Here is a 963-nt window from a genome sequence, read left to right on the forward strand (position 1 = left end):
GCAACAGCAGCAACTCCAGTCGCACCAGCGTCCCGTGGGCTTCCCAGATGCAGCAGCAGCAGCAACAGCAGCAGCAGCAGCAACAGCAGCAGCAGCAGCAGGATCTCCTTGCGTTGGTTTTTCTTTTGCTTCGGGGCGCCCCGCCTCTGTCAGTGCTGCGGCGCTCAGCAAAGCACGCGCCTTGCTGCAGCACGAAGACAGCAGCAACAGCAACAGCAACAGCAGCAGCAGCAGCAGCAGCAGCGGCAGCGTTCGTGCAGCAGCAGCAGCAGCAGCAGCAATAGATGGGGCTGCTTCTTTGGGGGGCTTTGTCTTCGCCTCAGGGAAGAAACCAAAAGTCAGCGAGGAGGCAATCGCCAGGGCCCGCGCCTTGCTGCAGCAAGATGATGACAGCAGCAGCAGCAGCAGCAGCAGCAGCAGCAGCAACGGTGCAGCAGCAGCAGCAGCAGCAGCAGCAGCAGCAGCACCGCAGATGATGGGTTTCTCGTTGGCGTCAGGTGCACCTGTTCGTGTCAGTGAGGAAGCCATGAGCAAAGCACGCGCTCTGCTGCAGCAGGATGAAAGCAGCAGCAGCAGCAGCAGCAGCAGCAGCAGCAGCGGGAGCAGCAGCAGCAGGAGCGAGGAAGGGTCAGCAGCAGCAAAGCTGCAAGAGCCGCCGCAGGGTGTTTATGTCGATTCATACAAAACAAATCAGCTGCAGCAGGAGACACACCGAAAAGGAGACAGCAGCAGCAACAACAGCAGCAATGCCGCTGCAACAGCAGCAGCAGCAGCAACAACAGCAGCAGCAGCAGCAGCAGCACAAACTGAAGGACGTGCTGCTGCTGGGTTCTCCTTTGCTTCCGGTCGTAAGGTGCACATCAGCCCTCAGGCCCTCGCCAAGGCCCGCAGCTTGCTGCTGCTGGTGTCTCTTCTGGAGGCGAACAACTGCAGCATAACTTGAAGGTACCAGCTCAGGCTCGC

General features: G+C 60.0%; 1 protein-coding gene across 1 annotated transcript in view; it reads left to right on the plus strand.

The window, feature by feature from the left end:
- The window catches only part of EMH_0015160 (uncharacterized protein), a gene marked incomplete at both ends in the record, with an annotated part of 6,535 nt that overhangs the window by 4,258 nt on the left and 1,314 nt on the right, over positions 1-963 (plus strand). The window contains one exon of the mRNA XM_013500323.1: positions 48-848. Within this exon, the coding sequence (XP_013355777.1) occupies positions 48-848 (801 nt within the window). The remainder of the gene's footprint in view (positions 1-47; positions 849-963) is intronic.

The sequence above is a fragment of the Eimeria mitis genome, genomic scaffold (assembly GCF_000499745.2).
Source record: "Eimeria mitis Houghton genomic scaffold, Emh_scaff528, whole genome shotgun sequence".
NCBI classification, from domain to species: domain Eukaryota; phylum Apicomplexa; class Conoidasida; order Eucoccidiorida; family Eimeriidae; genus Eimeria; species Eimeria mitis.